The sequence below is a fragment of the Haliaeetus albicilla genome, chromosome 13 (genome assembly GCF_947461875.1).
Source record: "Haliaeetus albicilla chromosome 13, bHalAlb1.1, whole genome shotgun sequence".
Lineage (NCBI taxonomy): Eukaryota > Metazoa > Chordata > Aves > Accipitriformes > Accipitridae > Haliaeetus > Haliaeetus albicilla.
Window position 1 is genome coordinate 20,561,110 of NC_091495.1, and position 17,714 is coordinate 20,578,823.

The window sequence follows — 17,714 nt, forward strand, 5'->3', positions numbered from 1 at the left end:
GCAATAGTCTCATTCAGTCAACTCTGTATTCCAGCTACTGAACACCAGCAGACACAAAACGGCCTTCCACACAGCTAACTGCAGTGTTTCAATGTCCACTGCCCAGTTAATTCACAATCCAGCTAAGCTGCTAAATTACACAGTTGACTGTTACCTTTGTGGTTTTCCAAGAATACTGTACTCTCCTGCATCTGTTTCAATACAAAACCAAGCAAACCAACAAACAAACCAACAAACCCCCACAGTTCCTGGACCTTGAATTAAACATCCCAATTCTTTCAGAATTCTGGGACTTAAATTATCTACTCTTCTCTCCCAAATCCCCATCTCCCAGTCTAGATTGATTGAGCTCTGTGGGTTCTGCTTCCCTCCTGGCTTCAGTTATTTCCCTCACCCACTTCCTTCCTGTTAGTCACTTCTGCCTCTAACATCACCTTCAGCATCCCCATCCCTACTGACAAGGGACAAAATTTTTTTGTAGTTTTGGAGCAATGCTGAGAAGATACTATTTATTCCATTACCCCATTCCAATGTCCTGTTTTCCCTTCACTCTCTATTTAATCACAAAGTAATATTTTCCATTTGGTTTCATTTTTACCCTTTTGACTTTTGCAATCGACTTTAGTTGGTGATTAGTCCTTTTCCATTTCATTCCCTGAAGGCTCACTACTTATGCCTCATGTGCTTTCTGAGACAGTTATTTGTTCAGTTGGGACAGAAAACCTTTCCCCTACTGTTTTTCTTATTTGGAATACAAGTTCAACATACTTTTACCATATCCGAGTTGGAGAAATTTCTACCCTCCCCCGTAATCAAGTCCCTGATTTTCCACTTAATTTAAATTAGTGGACTTGTAATCACTGTAATCTGATCTTTACCATATATCTCACCAAAACTAAGGCCAAAATACTATCCTGTTGTGTGCGTGACTCTTCGGTAACCGCTTCACAGAGTAACAGGGTCCTACTGTTACTTCTGTGTAAGTTTAGCTCTCATAAGATGACAACACCCTCTATTTCCCAACACCCTCTATTTCCCACTAGCAGTTTTTTTCAGAACATTTTTTATATTAGAATTAAAAAAAAAAAAATTGATGTCTTCATTGCATGTAATCTAGGTATTTTTCCCCAATTTCCTGTTCTGATGTTTCAACTGGTTAACAAAGACATTTCTCCTGAACCGAGTGGCCTTACACAGGTGGTTCCAGCTGGAGGAGGGCTACATGGACACACAGGTAACACACAACCCCAGAAATCTGGTGGGGAATTTCTGGTGTGCCAGTGGAGCGATCCACACACAACATAAATAGTGCACCTCTCAGCTGGGCAGTGTTTACAAGCTCCCTTTTCTCACTGCCACGATACTTCGGCCCCAGGGAAAACAGCTGTCAGGGAATTACCATTAACGGCTAAGCAGGCGAGGGTGGCAGCTGCCCCTCGCAGATGGAACCCGGTTGCTCCCTTGTCCTCCTCCAAGCCCTGCCAAAGACAGCCGAGGGCGTGAGGTGACTCGGCGGGAGCCGGACCCGCCTCACAGGAGCCGCGCGCCGCTTCCCGTCAGCCGCGGTGCGCGCTGGGTAGCGTGCTGTGGTTACCGTTGCTAGGCGAGTGGCGCCGCCAGCTGCCCCGCGCTCGGCGGGCAGCGATGGTGAAGGAAACCATCCGGGTGTACGCGCGGGTGAAGCCGCTGGGCAGGCAGCAGCAGGCGGGGGTAGGATGGGGAGCCAGCTGCGGTGCTGCCGAGGGGTGCAGTGGGGCGGCTGCGGCGAGCCAAAGGGCGTCCCGTGGGCCTGCGTGCTGTGGGGCCGCATGAAGGCGGGAGGGAGCGGGCAGTGAGCGTGCCCCTCCCGCCAGAGGCCCTGCCGGTACGGCCGGCTGGTGAGAGCTGGGGGAGTTTGTACGTGGTCGGGTGCGGAGCAGAAAGCCAGCCCTGTACTGTTCTCCGCAAGCCTTTGGAAGTTAGTAAAATCACGAAGTACAGGAGCTTAGACTGTAACTATTATTGGGGGAGGGAGTGAGGAACTTCTTTTCTGCCTAGTCGTTACAGAAAGGCTCCACAGGAAAAGCATTTGTTTTACATTTATGCAGTTCAACACTGTTCTGAACATTGGAGGAGAACCTGTAGCTCCCGGTCTTTATAATAAAGATAATGAAAGTGTTCCTCAGAAATTGTGCATTTAGGTCTCTTAATCGTCTTCCTGTTTTAAACCAGCTCTACTCCTTCAGTTGTAGTCTTTCCTAATATACTTTTCCATTTTTTTGGAGGGGGTTGCACTGGGGCCTGTGCTTTGTTTGTTATAACATCTCAGATATTAAAGTGGTTTAGTAAGCAAAATATGTCAAAGAGGCTATGTTTCTGTTTCAAATCTTACTGTTGTGTTTACGTGGTAACAAACAGGATAATGTTAGTATGTGCTTGTTTTGTCATGTAATAGCTGAAGGAGGATCTGCTTACGTATTAAGTGAAATTTGTATGAAGGGTTTTTTCAGTCAGTTACAGGTGCTAAGTTTACATGGATGTTATACCTAAGGGCTATGCTGTTCTATTGATAAAATTAATTTGTTAATTTATATCCATGCTTATTAGATTTATTCAGTTGATGACGATGAGAAATCTCTGTCCAGTCTGGAGATTATCGTGCCACGTGATTTAGCAGATGGGTTCGTCAATAATAAACGAGAGAGCTACAAGTTCAAGTAAGTAAAAGCCTTACCTTTATATCTTCTGCCTTTAGTGATTGCTATCACTATATGTAGTGATACAGATCTATAGAACCACGAAAAGCCTACTCTTAAAATTAAGTTTTGGTATAGATAGGTTTATTTTTATACAACTCCCTTAACAAGAGGAATACTCCAGCATACTATGCTCTTCACCTGAACGAGTTTGATAGCATTGGATAAAGTCGTGGGGTTTTTGTCTAACCATTGCAAGTCATTATACATTTCTAAGTCTCATCTCAAAGATTGCATCTTCATTTATCATTTCTTCCATTTTTACAGCTTGTTTTGAGTTTTCATATGAAAATTGAATGGAGGACTGTGTGTTCTCTTGTGACCTAATGAGTTGGCATAGGCTGGCTAAAGATGTCCTGATGTAAAACACTGTTTAGAAACTCTGTTTCAGACATAACCAAAACACACTAAAGAAAATCAGAGATTGTTGAAATAAACAAAACCATGGTTGTAGAATACAAATATTTTTTAGAAACTAAAAATAAGTACCAGCAATATCAATTAAATATTTTTATCTTTTCAACAGAAAACTTGGAGGCAACACTTTAAAATTTTGATGATAAAGAAAACTAGATTTATAACCACCTCTAATGATGATGTTGAGGTTGTCTTCTTCCAAGTTTAATAGTCTTTGTTTTTATAATACAAATAAAGTAAATTTGTTGCACTACGCTGTTAAAAAAGAGAGCCCCAGATAAACATCTGCAGCTCAGACTGATGTCATTTTACATCAGCTAAGGAAATCTGTTCTGCTTGGGAAGAGAGGAGCTGCCCTCTCCAACTAGATTAATATGCAAAATTAGCTTAGGTTGCAGATGCCCAAGCCAGCTATAATGAATGCTGATGTTTTCTTCTGACTTTATAATTAATTGAAAAATCTGTAGAGATGGATTTTGAGAAGCACTATGCCTTATTATCCTTAAGACAATGCAAAAATAACGCTATGGAGTAAGCTTTTCTTTTTCCTCCATAAAACTCACCCTTTCATGCAGTCTATCTACCCTCGTCACCTCAAACGTTATTCTCCTTTGTTCTTACTCTTTTATATAAGAATCAAACACAATCGTTTGAATTACTTGACTGGTTAAGCATTAGCAGGATAGAATATATGCATCTGTATTTTGTGTATCACATTTGTTTTTGATATTGTACACACTGCATAATCCCTTGTAGTTGTGGTGCCTTTTTATACCTGGTGTCCATAGTGTCTTTCTATATACCCTGTGAAGTTCTATGTGAGTATACAGTTCCCGATAGGAGGGACAACACAGCAGGGCACAAGCAGTCCAGAAGGTTTCTGGAATGTATGGGTGACAACTTCCTAACATATGATTAAAAAGCCGATGAGGCAAGAAGTTCTGCTGCACCTCATATTTGCAAACATGGAAGAACTGATCAGGGATATTAAACCTGGGGGTAGCCTTGGCTGCAGTGGCCATAAGATAGTGAAATTCAGGATACTGAGAGAAGGGAGCAAGGCAAAAAGCAGGATCAGAACCCCGGACTTCAGGAGAGCAGACTATGGCCTGTTCAGGGACCTGCTTGAAAGAATTCCATGAGACACAGCCCTGGAGACAAGTCCAGAAGAGCTGGCTGATTTTCCTCCAAGATCAAGAATGGTCCATGCAAATGAACGGGAAATGACACAAAGGCAGCAGGAGGTCTGCATGGATAAGGAAGCGGCTCCTGACTAAATGCGAACATAAAAAGGAAGTGTACAAGAGGTGGGAGCAGTGTCACGTGACCCAGGAAGGCTGTCTGAGGAATGGGATCAGGAAAGCCTACATAAGTGCACAGTGAGGGGTATTGAAAATGAGCTGAGCTGTTGGGCTCAGAGGGTTGTCTTCAGGGGTACAAAGCACCAGATAGTTGTGCTGCCATTCAGAAGGACCTCAAGAGGCTGGAGAAATGGGCCAATAGGAATTTCATGAAGTTCAACAAAGTGAAATGCCAGTCCTGCTCCTGGTGAGGACAGGCTCAGGGCTGACTGAAAGCAGGTTTGCAGAAAAGGACCTGGAGTCATAGAATCATAGAATGGTTTGGGTTGGAAGGGACCTTAAAGATGATCTAGTTCCAAACCCCCTGCCCTGGTAGACAAAAAGTGGAACATGAATCGGCAATACACCATCTGAAGCAAAGGTGACCAACAGCCTCTGGACTGCATTAGGAAGAACATTGTCAGCAGGTTAAGGGAGTTGATCCTGTCCCTCTAGTCACCACCAGTGAGATCACATCTGGAGTTCTGTGTCCAGTTCTGGGCTCCAGCAAAGGGACACAAAGATGATTAAGGGGCTGGAGCATCTGACATGTGAGGAGAGGCTGAGAGACCTGGGACTGTTTATCCTGGAGAAGAGAAGGCTCAAGGGAATCTTATCAATGTGTATAAACACCTGATGGGGAGTGGGGGAATAAAGAAGTTGGAGCCAGATACTTCTCAGTGGTGCCCAGTGACAGGAGAAGAGTTAATGGGCAATCAAATTGACATACAAGAAATATCAAAAAAACTTTTTTACTGTGGGGTGATCAAATACTGGAACAGGTTGCTCAGAGAGGTTGCGGAGCCTCCATGCGTTGACATACTCAAAACCTGACTGGACAGACCCCTGCTCTAGCTGACTCTCTGAGGGCAAGATGGCCCCTTGCAACCTCAAGTATTCTATGATTCTGTAAGACAACTGCAGATATTTTATATAGGAAGTGACAAAACTTAGATTGAATTAAATATCTCCTTGTGACTTACAGTAACTGTGCAGCAGAAAGAAAGAAATAGTTATTAAAAAATGTGAGCCTGGCTGTACTGGTGAGATGCTCTATTTGGTTATAGTGTAATCTATTTATCCAGGTTTCAGTGTGGTGCCAGTTACAAACACTGATTCTCTTGATAGGTTTAAAATATGTTTATTTTTTTTCGAAGCCACATCATTTTATCAGAGGATTTAATTGTACAGATCTTGTCAAAGCAGCACTGTGTACAGCCTATTTATGTACAATAGCACAGCGGCATGCTGTGGTTAAGACTACAGGGAAAACATTGTACTAAGTTATGTAAGCCTAATGATGTAAACATTGACTATTAAAAACACAAGCAAAATGTATGAATCAAGTAGTGTTTTAAGATTCTAAGCAATTATTATTTGCTTAATATTTTCAGATTTCAGAAAATTTTTGATCAAGAGGCAAAACAAGATGTGGTTTTCGACAGCATTGCCAAACCAGTAGCAGAATGGTACGTTGTTGATCTTGAGGGTAGCTGGGGTAACACAGGGTCAAAAATAGCTTTCATTGTATTACTTGGAGGAGAGCTGGTAAATATTTGTCTCACTGTTGTAAAAGTGGATTGATGTTTTAATTTTCTAAATACTGACCTGTCTGAATCTAGGAGATGCGCAACAATCCCCTGAGAATTTTATGTATGGTAAGGTTCCATTTTTAACTCCTAAAATAGCACTGCTACCATTGTCTTTTTTGTTACATAGGCATAGAAATCCATGTCTAATTAGTTTTTTGTCTATAATATAAGCTCACTTCATTGCAAATTAGTTTTCTGTCTATAATTTAAGCTCATTTCATTGCCTTAGAAAAGTATTCCCTATATAGTTCCATGAAGGGGTAAACCTAACAAAAATCTTATTCTCCTGTTAAGTTTTCATTAAGTTAGGGACACTCATGAATTAATACCTGTGAAGATATTCTCAAATATTGCTGTTGTTATTTTTTTCTTAATGTGTAAGCCAGTGATTTTGGCACTGTTTTTGTTTTTCTCCTCCATATAATAGACAAACAATGCTCATATTTTAGAGTTTGCAAAGGCAAGCATTTAAGACTGATGTAGAAGCCCTCTTCATTCATTGTGCAGATTGAATGCCACTCTGAACCGGATGGATTTTTCAATATGCCATTCTCTTTGCTCAGCTTATGCCCACATTGTTGAAGTTAGTACTGGTTGTAGTGGGGGAGAAAATCCCACACTAGAGGAAGCAGAATTTCTGCTTAATGTTTGTTTGTTGATCAAACTTACTGCTCAGAATCCAAACTTGTACTGATTTGGGAAGTATTACTTTAGGTCCCAACTTCTTTCTCATTCATTGTCTGACCCATCCGTTGGTTTAAGCTATGATTCTGCAAGTCATTCTTCAGCCTATTGCACTGTCACATGTTTTGCACTGTAAGAAAACAGACATCATCCGGTGAACGATTAGTCTTCCTCAAACTGTTGCTTGGAAGTAAAAACATACCTAGCTCTTTGTAATTTCATTTTCTTGATTATTTTTTTTTTCTTTCTCTCTATTTTCTTCTTAAAAGTGCCACATAAAGCAGGAGGGTAATTGACAGTGAAAATGAGGAGCCAGTTGTCCTAGTTTCAGCTGGGATAGAATCAACTGTCTTCCTATTAGCTGGTACAGTGCTATGTTTTGAGTTCAGTATGTGAAGAATGTTGATAACACTAATGTTTTCAGCTGTTGCTCAGTAGTGTTTAGACTATAGTCAAGGATTTTTCAGCTTCTCATGCCCAGCCAGTGAGAAAGCTGGAGGGGCACAAGAAGTTGGCACAGGACACAGCCAGGGCACCTGACCCAAACTGGCCAACAGGGTATTCCATACCATGGGACGTCCAATTTAGTATAGGAACTGGGGAGGGGGGTCAGGGAATCGCCGCTCGGGGACTAGCTGGGTGTTGGTCGGCGGGTGGTGAGCAGTTGCCCTGTGCATCATTTGTACATTCCAATCCTTTTATTACTACTGTTCTCATTTTATTAGTGTTATCATTATCATTATTAGTTTCTTCTTTTCTGTTCTATTAAATCTTTCTTATCTCAACCCATGAGTTTTACTACTTTTTTCCCGATTTTCTCCCCCATCCCACTGGATGGGGGGGGGAGTGAGTGAGCGGCTGCCTGGTGCTTTGTTCCTGGCTGGGGTTAAACCATGACAGTCCATTTTGGCGCCCAACATGGGGCATGAAGGGTTGAGATAACAACAAAACTGACCAGATCTTGTTAAAACAAATTTGTTCTAAGCATTCATTATATTGGTCTAATAGTCACTGGTCATTATGTTGATTTATGTGTTCTTAGATTTGTTGCTCTGGTTTTTAAAGTTCTGTTATGTATCACCCCGCTTGCTGTATGTAGTTCCTCTTCTGCTGCTTATCATCCGTGGGAGGTGATTAAGGTTTTCGCTTTGATGTATTGTATAACACTGGTTTATGGTATGATAAAGTCATCGGCTGTGGGATTAATCCGGTATTTGCACTTGGCATTGTCACCTTTATACTGCGGGAGCCATCTGTGGGAAACTATTAATAATTATACCATTTACCTTTCCTCCATGGAAAACCAGTCTATGGGTGGGGTACCTTTCTTCCCCTCTCCTTTCTCCTTCAGTCCAGTTACAATGGTGTTTGAGAATTTTGAAAAATTTGAATACTCTTAAGATGTTGTGACCAGCACGGTCCTAGCCCTACTGCTAGGAATTATCATGCTTCTGAATGTGGTTCAGCTCTCGTTTAAGGTTAAACAACTATTTCAGAAGATCACCCAGAGATGTGCCCCAAGGCTGGATAATTATGAGTGGCAGGGTGTGTGGGGTAGTATGGGCAAGTACCTAGAAAAGTGGGCACCTCCAGTGTTTTGGAAATTCACCCCTGAACAAGTGCAGAATCCAGAAGAACTAGTAAAATATTTGCAAAAGGTATGCTGTCACCCCGGCAGCTCCAGAGAGATACAAATCACTGCAGCATGCTGGGGCCTGGCCCATGCCTATTGAGCCCTCTTCGACACCACTCAGTACCCTCAAGGGGAAGAGAAAGTCTCTGGACCTAACAACAAAACAATGAGCACCGCGGCCACTCAAACCTTGGCAACGGGCACTGCGGCCTCTCCAGCCTCAGCAACGAGCATTGCAGCCACCCAGACCTTGGCGACAGGCACTGCAGCCCCTCCAGCCGTGGCAACGAGCACAGCAGCTACCCAAACCTTGGCAACGGGCACTGTGGTCCCTCCAGCCCCGGCGATGAGCACTGCTGCTACCCAAACCTTGGCAACAGACACTGCAGTTATCCAAAACCCGGCGAGCGATACTGCAACTGAACCAGCGGACCAACCTGCACCAGTATCAGTTGCCTCCGTACATAAAAAGAAATATACAAAAAAATCAGTTCTCTTAGCGAAGGATGAAGGTGAACCAGGGTCATCACGGGAACAGGAGGAAGAGGCAGAACCAGAGGGAATAACCCGGTCCCTATCCTTGAGTGAGCTGTGGGATATGCGAAAAGATTTTGGCCGCCGTATAGGTGAGCATGTTATCACCTGGCTCCTCCGATGCTGGGACAATGGGGCTAATAGCTTGGAATTAGAAGGTAGGGAAGCCAAGCAGCTGGGATCGCTTGCCAGGGAAGGTGGCATTGACAAGGCAATTGGAAAAGGGACACAAGCCCTCAGCCTCTGGAGGCGACTCCTGTCAAGTGTGAAGGAAAGGTACCCCTTGAAGGAAGATGTTATATGTCAATCAAGCAAGTGGACCACCATGGAAAAAGGTATCCAATATCTGAGGGAATTAGCTGTGCTAGAGACGATTCATCATGACCCAGACAACCCACAATTACCCAAAGATCCAGACAAAGTCCAATGCACATGACCCATGTGGCAGAAGTTTGTATGGACTGCGCCATCGTCCTATGCCAACACATTGGCAATGATGACCTGGAAAGATGAAGAGGCACCGACAGTGGATGAAGTGGCTCGCCAACTCCGTCAATACGAAGAAAATCTCTCCTCCTCCCTACAAGCCTGCATTTCGGCTGTGGAGAAGCTGTCCCAGGATGTCCAACAAATCAAAGAGGATATGTCCTACTTCCCACTTGTAAGGACCAATGTCTCAGCTATTAGGAGTGAGCGTTCTTCTGCCCAAGAGAGAGAATATAGAAGGTACACACTGCGAGGTGCCCTGTGGTTTTACCTATGGATCATGGAGAGGACATGAGGAAATGGGACGGAAAACCTACCTCGGTCCTAAATGCATGGGTACGTGAGCTGCGAGGAAAAACCACTGCAAAAGGGGATTCTACCAGGAAAAATGCCGTTCCAGTTTCCAAACAGAGTAGAAGGGCTGATCTTATTTCTGATCCTCTTGAAGGGAATTCTGAGCCAATTTTACGAGAAGAGAGTAATGGATACTCTGACCAGAATTAGAGGGGCCCTGCCTCCAGCCAGGTGGAGGAAAGGGATAACCGGGTCTTTTGGACTGTGTGGATTCAATGGCCTGGCATGTCAGACCCACAGGAGTATATGCTCTAGTAGAAACAGGTGCACAGTGCACTCTAATGCCATCAAGTTATAAAGGGGCAGAACCTATTTGTATTTCTGGTGTGACAGGGGCATCCCAAGAGCTAACCGTATTAGAAGCTGAAGTAAGCCTAACTGGAAATGAATGGCAGAAACACCCCATTGTGACTGGTCCAGAGGCTCCGTGTATCCTTGGCATAGACTATCTCAGGAGGGGGTATTTTAAGGACCCAAAGGGGTATCGATGGGCTTTCGGTATAGCTGCCTTGGAGACGGAGGGCACTGAACAGCTGTCTACCCTGCCTGGTCTCTCTCAAGACCCTTCGATTGTGGGGTTGCTGAAGGTTGAAGAACAACAAGTGCCAATTGCTACCATGACAGTGCACCGGCGGCAATATCGCACCAACCGAGACTCTCTGGTTCCCATCCACAAGTTGATTGCCAACTGGAGAGCCAAGGAGTGATCAGCAAAACTTGCTCACCCTTTAATAGTCCCATATGGCCAGTGCAAAAGTCTGATGGGGAATGGGGACTAACAGTTTACTATCGTGGCCTGAATGAAGTTATGCCACCGCTGAGTGCTGCCGTTCCAGATATGCTAGAACTTCAATATGAGCTAGAGTCAAAGGCAGCCAAGTGGTATGCCACAATTGACATTGCTAATGCATTTTTGTCAATCCCTCTGGCAGCAGAGTGTTGTCCACAATTTGCCTTTACTTGGAGGGGTGTCCAGTACACTTGGAATCGATTGCCCCAGGGGTGGAAACACAGCCCCACCATTTGCCATGGGCTAAACCAGACTGCACTGGAAAAAGGTGAAGCTCCGGAACACCTGCAGTACATTGATGACATCATCGTATGTGGCAACATGGCAGAAGAAGTCTTTGAGAAAGGGAAGAAATTAATCCAAATCCTTCTGAAAGCCGGTTTTGCCATAAAAGAAAGTAAGGTCAAGGGACCTGCACAGGAGATCCAGTTTTTGGGAATAAAATGGCAAGATGGACGTCGTCAGATCCCAATGGATGTGATTAACAAAATAGCAGCTATGTCTCCACTGACTAATAAAAAGGAAACACAGGCCTTCTTGGGTGTCGTGGGTTTTTGTAGAATGCATATTCCAAATTACAGTTTGATTGTAAGCCCTCTCTATCAAGTGACCTGGAAGAAGAATGATTTTAAATGGGGCCCTGAGCAACAACAAGCCTTTGAACAAATTAAACGGGAGATTGTTCATGCAGTAGCCCTTGGACCAGTCCGGACAGGACAAGATGTTAAAAATGTGCTCTATACTGCAGCTGGAGAGAATGGCCCTACCTGGAGCCCCTGGCAGAAAGCATCTGGGGAGACTTAAGGCCGACCCCTGGGGTTTTGGAGTCGAGGATATCGAGGATCCGAGGCTCGCTATACTCCAACTGAAAAAGAGATATTGGCAGCATATGAAGGAGTTTGAGCTGCCTCAGGAGTGGTTGGTACTGAGACACAGCTCCTCTTAGCACCCCGACTGCCAGTGCTGGGCTGGATGTTCAAAGGGAGGGTCTCCTCTACACATCACGCGACTGATGCCGTGTGGAGTAAGTGGATTGCACTGATCGCACAACGGGCTTGCATAGGAAACTCCAGTCACCCAGGAATTGTGGAAGTGATCACAGACTGGCCAGAAGGCAAAGATTTTGGAATGTCACCAGAGGAGGAGGTGGCACGTGCTGAAGAAGCCCCGCTGTATAATAAACTGCCAGAAAATGAGAGGCAATATGCCCTGTTCACTGACGGATCCTGTCGCATTGTGGGAAAGCATCGGAGGTGGAAGGCTGCTGTATGGAGTCCTACACGACAAGTTGCCGAAACTGCTGAAGGAGAAGGTGAATCGAGTCAGTTTGCAGAGGTGAAAGCCATCCAGCTAGCATTAGATATTGCTGAAAGAGAAAAGTGGCCAGTGCTCTATCTCTATACTGACTCATGGATGGTGGCAAATGCCCTGTGGGGGTGGTTACAGCAATGGAAGCAGAGCAACTGGCAGCGCAGAGGTAAACCCATTTTGGCTGCCACACTGTGGCACGATATTGTGTCCCGGCTAGAGAATCTGGTTGTAAAAGTACGTCATGTAGATGCTCAGGTACCCAAGGGTCGGGCCACTGAAGAACATCAAAACAACCAGCAGGTGGATCAGGCTGCCAAGATTGAAGTGTCTCAGGTGGACCTGGACTGGCAACATAAGGGTGAGCTATTTATGGCTTAGTGGGCCCGTGATACTTCAGGCCACCAGGGAAGAGATGCAACATATAGATGAGCTCGATATCGAGGGGTGGACCTGACCATGGACACTATCGCACAGGTTAGCCATGAACGTGAAACATGTGCTGCAATTAAGCAGGCCAAGCGGTTAAAGCCCCTGTGGTATGGAGGGCGATGGCTGAAACATAACTATGGGGAAGCCTGGCAGATTGACTATATCACACTCCCACAAATTCGCCAAGGCAAGCGCTATGTGCTCACAACGGTGGAAGCAAACACCAGATGTCTGGAAACATATTCTGTGCCCCATGCCACTGCCCAGAACACTATCCTGGGCCTTGAGAAGCAGGTCTTGTGGCCACATTGCACCCCAGAAGGAATTGAGTCAGACAACAGGACTCATTTCCAAAACAACCTCATAGACACCTGGGCCAAAGATCATGGCATTGAGTGGGTGTATCATATCCCCTATCATGCACCAGCCTCTGGGAAAATTGAGCGATACAATGGACTGTTAAAGGCTACATTGAAAGCAATGGGGGGCGGAACTTTCAAACATTGTGATACACATTTAGCAAAAGCCACCTGGTTAGTCAACACCAGAGGATGTGCCAGTCGGAGTGGCCCTGCCCAATCAGAATTTTTACATACTGTAGAAGGGGATAAAGTCCCTGTAGTGCACATAAAAAACATGACAGGGAAGACAGTCTGGGTTACTCCTGCCTCAGGCAAAGGTAAACCCATTTGTGGGATTGCTTTTGCTCAAGGGCCTGGGTGCACTTGGGTGATGCGAAAAGATGGGGAAGTCCGATGTGTGCCTCAAGGGGATTTGATTTTAGGTGAGAATAGCCAGAATTAAACTGTATGGTATTAGTTGCTATATAACCCTGCTACTGTATGTTATCATTACTATATTTGTTACATGCTATATCCATAGTACTATAGTAAGAATCACTTAGATCAAGCAAGAAAGAACTGTGATAAAACTGAGCAAAGCGCAGTAGTGATGGAACCAGAACTGACTCCAGCATGCAACAATCCAATGGTGCACACCATCCTCCTTCTGTGTCCAATGTCACCTGCTCGTCACACTGCACTGAAGCCCAATTCTGCTCTACCGACTGAGAGGACTTGACTTTGCACCATCCCTCCTGCCCAGACAGACTGGTATGACAGATGGAGCCCAGAGTCGGAAACTAAATGAACTCAACAAACGTTTTATGAACATAACCCATGAACTAAAGGAATGGTATCTCTGTGTGTGTATACATATGAACAATGATATATATATATATATATGTCTCAAAGGAATGGAAAGGTGATGATGATTGATCAGGATGTATCTAATGTAACTAAAGGTATGGGAACTGAGCATGACATCAATGGTATAGAATAAGGGGTGGATACTGTCCTAGTTTCAGCTGGGATAGAGTTAACTGTCTTCCTAGTAGCTGGTACAGTGCTGTGTTTTGAGTTCAGTATGTGAAGAATGTTGATAACACTAATGTTTTCAGTTGTTGCTAAGTAATGTTTAGACTATAGTCAAGGATTTTTTAGCTTCTCATGCCCAGCCAGTGAGAATGCTGGAGGGGCACAAGAAGATGGCACAGGACACAGCCAGGGCACCTGACCCAAACTGGCCAACAGGGTATTCCATACCATGGGACGTCCCATTTAGTATAGGAACTGGGGAGGGGGGTCAGGGAATCGCCGCTCGGGGACTAGCTGGGTGTTGGTCGGCAGGTGGTGAGCAATTGCCGTGTGCATCATTTGTACATTCCAATCCTTTCATTACTACTGTTGTCATTTTATTAGTGTTATTATCAGTATTAGTTTCTTCTTTTCTGTTCTATTAAATCTTTCTTATCTCAACCCACGAGTTTTGCTTCTTTTCCCGATTTTCTCCCCCTTCCCACTGGATGGGGGGGAGTGAGTGAGCGGCTGCGTGGTGCTTAGTTGCTGGCTGGGGTTAAACCACGACACAGTGAATTTGAAACTTCACTAGAATAAGTTAAATATGCTTTAAAAAATTTTGTTATATTAGTCTTTCACCCAAAAGGGATTTCTTTGCTTATCTGACTTTATAACATACAGCTTCAGGTTAACTCATTTACTTAACTTTAAATATTTCTGAGTTTAATGGTGACTGCAGAAAAAAATTCTTTATCTTATTTGACTGTGCTTGGAAAGAGAAGGGTTAAAAGCCTCATTGTTAAATGGTATGGATTAAATTATCCTCAACAAAAACTCAAGAGTATCAAAGCTAACTAGTAACAGACTGATTTTTTTTTTCCTCTGGAGTGTTTTGCTAGAACATGGAAAGGTTTTCCAGTTGAATAATACACTTATACATTGCTCTAATAAACAGGAAGTAGTGTTGTTTTCCTTTATTTCAGTGTTGGCTGATACAAGATTTTTATACATTGATTTGCTCCATTATGTAGACTTCAGTTTTGATTTTTAGATATTTTTAAGTACATGAAAGTAGTTAAATGCTATTAAAATCAATGGTCTTTAGGCATACAATTATCTCCAAATAGCTGAGTCTTTATCTTTAATGCTAAATTCGATTTATAAAATCATTCTTAACTGAATCAAGACAATTTTGACTCTGAGTGTTATACATGTTAAAGCTTGTATTCTAATTGGTGTTTGTATTGTTACTGATAATACTGAAGGATAATTTTGCTTGTGTTTTTATAGTAGAGTAGGCAATACCTGAAGTACGTTCCTGTTTCTCATCCTCTTCCTTGATTTTTACCTTTTCTTAGGCAAAAATACGTATTTCAAAATGTCTTCATAGTCATGATGTTCCTTGGCTAATGGAGTCCTGAACTGTGCCTGAAATTTATTTTACTCTATAGTTAATGACTCAATTTTCCTTTCCATTGTGGGACAGTAAGAATTGCCATGTTACTCTGAAAGACCACAGTCTTTCATAGCAAAATGTTCTTCATTATTTGTTTCTTTCTGAGTCAACATTCTCTTGCATTCATTTCTATTGTTGGTGTCACTTTACTAAGGGAACAGTTTCTGTCTGTGTATTGCCAGGGAAAAGAAAGTAGCAGGAAAGTATCAATGAAATAGTTCAGTAAGATTTTGAGGCTCTTTGCCATGCATACTTACAGTCATGAGAAAATTCAGTTAGACTTGAATGCTCAGAAAAAAACCCCTCGGGCATTGTTTAAGCTAAAAACAACAATGCAATGTTAAGGATTCTAAAATCTTTCTAGTTAGTTCTTGGATGGATGGAAATTGGATGCAACTTTCTTTTTTCCTTTTTTTTTTTTTTTTTTTTTTTCTTTTTTCTTTTTCATTGTGCTTTCTTTGATGTTGGGACACTACTTTTCTCTCTTTAAGTCCAGTTACATTGTCATCTTGCCTGTGGTTTCAGAGGCACCAGACATTCATTTAATTTGCTTCTTCAGTCAGAAGTGCCAGCCTCTGCAAACCATTTTAAGTATGTGATTTGCTTGATTTTTTTTTAATAATTTTTTTTAATGCTTGAGTCATCTCTCACTTGGTTTCTTTTTATTATTTGGTTGTGCTTTCCTCTTTTCATTTTAAATATATATTCTTGATATTTTTTTTGTGCAGAGCCAACTTGATCTTTAAGAAGCAGCACTAACTCTATCAAAAATAGAGAAAATAAATAACATCCTTCTTTTACAGTTTGCTAACAATTAAGCATTGCTTTAGTCTAACAACAGAACAAGGTTACTCTTATAATGCTTCAAATATTAGTGTTATGATGATGAATGCAATCAAAAATTAAGTAGAAAATCTTAATGCTTTGGATTAGTTTTGTTTTCAGTTCTAATACAGCCAATGTTTTGTGTTGATTATTAAAGAATAATATTGAAAATATTTTCTCTTCAGATGTATCATGCAAGTAAGAAAAAGCTTAGCTGTTTATAAACCTAATGGCAATCACCTATGTTTTTTTGAAAGATCTGATAGCCTCCAAGGTAATATTCCCATTGCCACAGATTCTAGTTTCTTCTTGTATGCTGTGTTTATCCTAAGAATTAGCATCTGTAATATACAAAGTACTTCTCTTTACTCTTCTCTGTTTTTTTCTGCTGCTAATTCTGACAGAAAATGTAGTCAAAGTATTTGTATGAGCAATTACCCAGTCTGACCTGGATATATTTGTGGCACAGTGTGGGAAGTAGTGGATTGGCTCACCTGCAGGCAACCTTGCATCACAGCTGTATTATTGCTAATGAGGGTGATTTAGGTACAAAAGACCTGTAGAATCTGTATATAGTAAAAGGACACTTTTTTGGGGATGTCAGCTTGAAACAAATGTAGCTTAGAATTTTCCCTAAATTGAGAAATTGGAGCAGTAATGCTAGCAGTTCTTCCTGAAAGTGAGTACAATTATGAGGCAGTAAAAAGTGAAAAGCTTCATTAAAGTTTCATCTCAAAGGACTATTAGTTGCTCATGTTTATTTTGACTTATTGCACAATTTAGAATTGTTCAAGAAGGCTGCTTATTATAGGCTACAGTTTGATAGCTTTGATTCAGAGTATCTTTGTGTTACATCTTCTGCAGTGCTTATGGTGGAATTCTAAATATATTTAGAGATTTTAGTTAAAATAAGAAATTGTATTACACCTTATTTCTTTTTAGGAAAGACCTTTTGAAATTTCTAAGAAAACTTGCTTGCACTACGCCCTCAAAAACAGTTACATGTGCGTTTGGAAATTGGTAGTGTTGAAAGAAGAGGCATTACCAAATTAGATTTGCTCCATAAATCTGTCAAAGGCATAAAGAAAAAGTGTCATACTGAGATACTTTGTTTATTTTAATTAAAATAAACTTTAATCTGAGCTCCAAGTGGTAGACGATACCTAAATACTGAGTCTCTGTAAAGACAAATCCTCTATGAAAACTTGTTTTCCAGATCCTGGAAATTAAGTTCTTCCTTCTTTTTATCTTAAATATCATGTCTGGGGGCTGGTTTTGCCAGGACTGTATTGATTTTTTTAAATTTTTTTTTTTAAATAAAATAACTGTGAATTGAGGTTTTCTGAGATAGAAAGAAGGAAAGTGAGGGACATTGGTAAAATATTTCAGGTCAGCAAGAACTGAGATAATGAGAGAGCTGACAGTATCCCAAGATCAAAGATATTGGTGGTTTTTGCTTTTTTCATTAGTCTAGCATTTTAATAGTTATTGAATATTTTTTCCAACCACATGCCTTTATGTTACCAGTCATTTAAAATGAAGATGTCAGAACTCAAGTTAAAATAATAATACGAAGCTGAAATAAACTAACAAAATCAAATTAATTAATTTTTAAAGCTGAAATTTGTTTTGTGTTCCCAGGTTTTTCTCTTATCTACATATAAACACTCACAGAATTTAGTCCTTAATTAATAAGGCCTTTTTTTTTATTTTAAACATTTATACATGTTTTATTTATTCATATTATAAACTTAGTAAAAACCTTTCACT

General features: G+C 41.9%; 1 protein-coding gene across 1 annotated transcript in view; it reads left to right on the plus strand.

The window, feature by feature from the left end:
* The first annotated feature begins 1,603 nt into the window (after positions 1 to 1,603).
* The window catches only part of KIF6 (kinesin family member 6), a 185,482-nt gene continuing 169,371 nt past the window's right edge, over positions 1,604 to 17,714 (plus strand). The window contains exons 1-3 of the mRNA XM_069800369.1: positions 1,604 to 1,710; positions 2,587 to 2,696; positions 5,887 to 5,961. Coding sequence (XP_069656470.1) covers positions 1,645 to 1,710; positions 2,587 to 2,696; positions 5,887 to 5,961 — 251 coding nt within the window. The 5' untranslated portion in view covers positions 1,604 to 1,644. The remainder of the gene's footprint in view (positions 1,711 to 2,586; positions 2,697 to 5,886; positions 5,962 to 17,714) is intronic.